Genomic DNA, 4,793 nt, shown 5'->3' on the forward strand with positions numbered 1-4,793 from the left:
GTATCTTGAGACACTAAATTACATTGGTTTGATTCAATCAATTTTAAATTTTATTTCTGCACTATTCCATTTCCTTCAATCCATACGTACTCATTGAAATTATTTTACTTATTCAGATCATGTCAATCTGATCTTGCATACTTTACTGAAGTTAACATTTTGTATTCACAGCAATTCCAGCTCTGATAATATTCTAGTGATAACGGTTAGTTAATGTTAGGAAAGCATGTCTCTAATGGTCAAGGTCACTGATGTCAAAAAGTGCTGGGAAGATCATAGTGATAACACAGCACATGAGGGGAGCATTGAGAGAATTACTTTGTTAAATTTAAAAGTCTTCTCATCAATTTGACTCCTCTTCCTTCCTTCCTTTCTTGACACGCTTGATGAAACCTGCTATTTCTCTGCCTGAGCTGATACAGGGAGGGTTGACAATCTTGCAAAAGGGTACAGTTGTGCTCAAGCCTGTTAGCAATCATTTCCACAAGCAAGCACATTCACCCAGGACCATCTGGTAGCGACCAGCACTGGGATGCTTGACTCAATCTTCCATTTCTCATGAACAAAGACGTTCAGGCCAAATGTGTCCACGCTATTGTCCCAGTCAAAATCTGCTAACGCTGTCAAAACCTAGGGAATCATCAGCTCATCTATCAGGCACATTACAGCCTTGTAGACATGAACAATTTTGCATCATAATTTGGATATTCTTAGACAGCATAGAACATAGCAGATGGGAAACAGTCCTGCTGTGGTCACTTACAGCTCCTCAGGACCCATCTTTCAATTATTTTTGTCATAACCCCTCATTTTTCTTCTTCCTTCCCCCCTTTCGCTACTTTATTATTACTGCCTTCCATTTTGCCACAGACATTTCTCCCTGTGCCTATTCGCTGTTTTCTTTGGCTCTATACTAGGTCTGACATTATTAAATTCCTCATTTTTTCCAGTTCTGATGAAGGGAGATCAAGATGAAATGTTAATTCTGTCTGCATTGTCTGAGTTGCTGAGTATTTCCAGCAGTTTCAGTTTTCACTCCAGTGAATGAAGAAGTTGAGTCTAAGCTATTGTCCATTGGATGAGCCAAACAATTGGGTCTCTACAGTTTTATAGCTGACCATGTGATGCATTTACCCACTGACACAGGATAGCTTTTACAATTCAGCTCTATCATTAGAACTCAAGTTGAGAATGTTATATACACATTCCAGCAAATATATTACAAAAAATTCACCCAACCAGTGAAATTATGTCAGTAGCCCCATCTGCACATGTAGTGGTGACTATTTGATTGATTGTTTTGGCATTTAGAACAATCACTCTATTGTCACAAATTTCTTTGCTAAAGGTGTCATTTTGAAGACTAAACAAAAAAAAACAAAATACTGCGGATGCTGAAGGAGAGTCACCGGACCTGAAATACTAACTCTGCTTTCTCTCCACAGATACTGCCGGACCAGCTGAGTTTCCCCAGCAATTTCTGTTTTATGCGAGATTTTGAAGTGTGGCTTAATGTGAGAGACACATAGACCTATTTGCAAAGAGAAGTCTCACAAATTGCAATGTAATTGGACCGGACGATTTATTTGTGTGATATTAACTGATGGTTAGATATTCTTCTGGACGTTCAGGGCACCTCCCCTTCTCATCTATTTTTGCCTGATTTCTTTCCCTTCAATCACCCCTCCCCAAAAGAAAAGGCTGCTAAATTGGCAGCTGGCAACTTCCAAGTGCCCTGGGTACCCTTTTAAAACAGGATTTAACTGCATTACGATATCAGTGATGGCACTATTGGCCATTTTGAAAGCCCGATCCATCCAAAAATTGTCACCATAACCCTTAAATTCAGAACCTCCAAGTATCCATTTATTTAAAAGAGACACATTCCTCCTACATTCAATGAATTTCAATGCGTAAAGATCCCCCACTTTGTTATGTTCCCAGCTGATGGTACCATGGGACAACTCAGATCCCAGAGTGACTCGACGCATCGTGTATTTTTTTATTTGCTAATGTGATCATTAGTCACTGCAGCATGTTCACATGAGGCTGCAGATGTTCTTTAACAACGGACATATTCCCGTGTGAAGATGGCAGAGTAGCAGCGTTTGGGCTGGGTCCTCAGCTCGGGGCTCGTCTGCTTCTGTCTGCCTTCCTTCTTTTTTCCTCCTTTCTTTTACACTGCTCTTTTTTTCTGGAGTGTCGCCAGGTGCAGTCCCCCAGAAAGTCGCCAGCAATGGTCGTGGTTCCCCAGAATGTTAGCTGCAGCAAGAGCAGTTCCTTCTTGGAGGGTCAGTAGCGGCGGGTTCCTTGCTGAAATGGCGGCACCCCCAGGCGGTGTGCAGACTCATGGCAGTGATGACATGGGTAGAGGTAAGATGGCACTGAAGAATGGTGACACAGCTCCAGCGGTGGTGTTGTAGCTCCAGTCCAAGGCAGGACCCGGTTACCTGGCAGGCAGATGCAGGGATTTTCTGGTGTTCCAGTTGCGGGGGATTTCGGGGATTTCGGGCACCTGAATGTTTGCAGACTGAGTGATGGACTTTGTGGCTTCATTTTTCTGGCAGCGAGGACTCATGGCGGAGGCGTGGAAGTGATTGGGTCATCTCCTTTTCTTTTGGGTGTTTCTTTTATTTCTGCTTCTGGTTTTAATCTGTTTTTGTCTTTTGTATACTAAGATGGCGCCAGAGAACGGTCACTTTGTACACTTTTCACCGTACTCCTGCATTCGTAAACTCAACAATAAAATCTAAATCTAAATAAGTTTATTATAAAAAAAAGAATAAAAAGTGATATAGTGTTGGACACAGTTCAGAAATATCTTAAACAGAAGAAAAAGTTTCAACTTGTTCCCAACGCTGTTACAGAGACTCATATTCAGAGAAATTATACTTCTCCCTCAACACTAAGTTTCTATTTACTAAATCCTTTGAATTACTTTCTCTTGAATGTAGAGACAGGTTTACAATTCCTTTCTGAGCCAATGGCACCAACCATTCGTGGCTCTAATGGCCTGAACGTTTTCAGTGCTAACAAATTACATGGACTAGTTAGACAATATTATAAAAACAGCTGGGAGCCAGAGATGATACATCTGTTTCTATTGTGAACTTGGGTTAGACTGCTTCTTTTACACCTAAACACTGAATTAAGCTCCAACTTTAACTCCTTCAGAACCATTCCCTCACACAATGGGCTAGAGGCATCTCATTGTGGAGCATGCTGAATGGAGACAAGTTGAATTTTTATTGCAAATTCTGTGATTTTCAAGTCAGACTGTGGTGTAATATAAATTGTGTCATGATGCTCAAAACTGGTGAGCCCTGATTATATAGAAATGAAGGAAAGGGATGACTGGACCTTGTGCATTTCTCTATAGATCTGTGTTAAGTGAGCACCCTGTCTGAATTAGTTCTTGGTGCAAAGCCAATTTCTCAACTGCTCTACCTTAAAGGACAAAACCTGTGCATTGCTCAGACCAGAAAAGAGTTCTCTGCAGTAAAGAATGATCCAAACAAAGTGTGACAAAATATCAGTGTGGCCTTCATCCACAAAGCAGTTTTTTTTCAAACAGTCTAAGATTGAGTTTGGTTGAAGCTGTTGATGACCATTTAGTGAGGACATGGAAAGGAACCTTGTAAGGAGCCAGATCACTGAGTACAGCAGGTTGCTGCTGAGCACTTCCAGAATGTTTGCATTCAAAGCTACGATGAAGTGAGTGACTGAGTCCGTGTCTCTTTACTTTGTGGCACAGCGGATGTGATCCATTCCATTTGCCTGTCAATGCTTATCACAGTCAAAGCAGGGTCATTTCTCATATCATAGCATCCTTTAAAATCAAAACAAACTTCAAATTAACATCAATATGCAGCCTAGAATGGCATTTTGTTTATTACCAAGATGAAGAGTATGATAATTTGCTTTCAATATATCAGCCTGTGTAATAGTGCAAGCCAATGCTAGTGCAAGCAGATGTGAAATTAAATGTGAAAATGCAAAAATCGTTGTCCAAAATGAGCAATTAATTCACCAGCTCTAATTTATGCTGCTTTGTTAATCATCACACTGCCAATTCCATAATCCTTCAATCTGATTCATATATGGTTGATTACTCCGTTGACTCAAGTTCTAGCTGTCATTATGCCTCGCTGTTAGATTCACTCCAACAACTAAATATGGTACCATTAATAGTATTGACAGTTTAAACTTACTGAACCATGAAAGTGCTGACCATGACAGGGAACTGCTGAAAGAACCCATGGATTTACCTTTAACAAGACTTTGCCTCCAATCAGCTGCAAAAATAAATATTTAAAGTTTGTTTCTACATTACTGTTCTTTTGAATTGTTGATTCTAACAGCTTTCAAAACGTAAAAGACCTTAACTCAACTCTGAACGATGAGATGCTTTTCTCTGGAGTAGCATTATGTGTAGATATTCATTTACGTGACACAATTCCTCAAAAAACACTCCAAAAATATGAAAGTGTTGTTAACAGGCACATGGTTGGTTCTCCACTATCCTTTCAAATAGGCTTTGGGATACATTGAGTATTGTTGCCTCCACACTGAGGGAAAAATATCAGGAATTGCTGGAAAAACATCAGAACTGTTCTGGAGAAGTGTTACTGGACCTGAAACGTTCACTCTGATTTCTCTCCGCAGACGCTGTCAGACCTGCTGAGTTTTTCCAGTAATTTCTGTTTTTGTTTCTCAGTTCCAGCATCTGCAGTTCTTTCGGCTTTCATTAAGGGAAGAATATGCTTCCTGAGATGAGGATCTGACAAAGCTTC

General features: G+C 40.3%; 1 protein-coding gene across 1 annotated transcript in view; it reads right to left on the reverse strand.

Annotated features, from left to right (window-relative positions):
- Positions 1-468: 468 nt before the first annotated feature.
- Positions 469-4,793, reverse strand: part of LOC125485680 (kinesin-like protein KIN-1) — a 23,347-nt gene continuing 19,022 nt past the window's right edge. Inside the window, exon 6 of the mRNA XM_048609680.1 lies at positions 469-630. Within this exon, the coding sequence (XP_048465637.1) occupies positions 469-630 (162 nt within the window). The remainder of the gene's footprint in view (positions 631-4,793) is intronic.

Source organism: Rhincodon typus, chromosome 21, assembly GCF_021869965.1.
Source record: "Rhincodon typus isolate 14 chromosome 21, sRhiTyp1.1, whole genome shotgun sequence".
Classification (NCBI taxonomy): Eukaryota; Metazoa; Chordata; class Chondrichthyes; order Orectolobiformes; family Rhincodontidae; genus Rhincodon; species Rhincodon typus.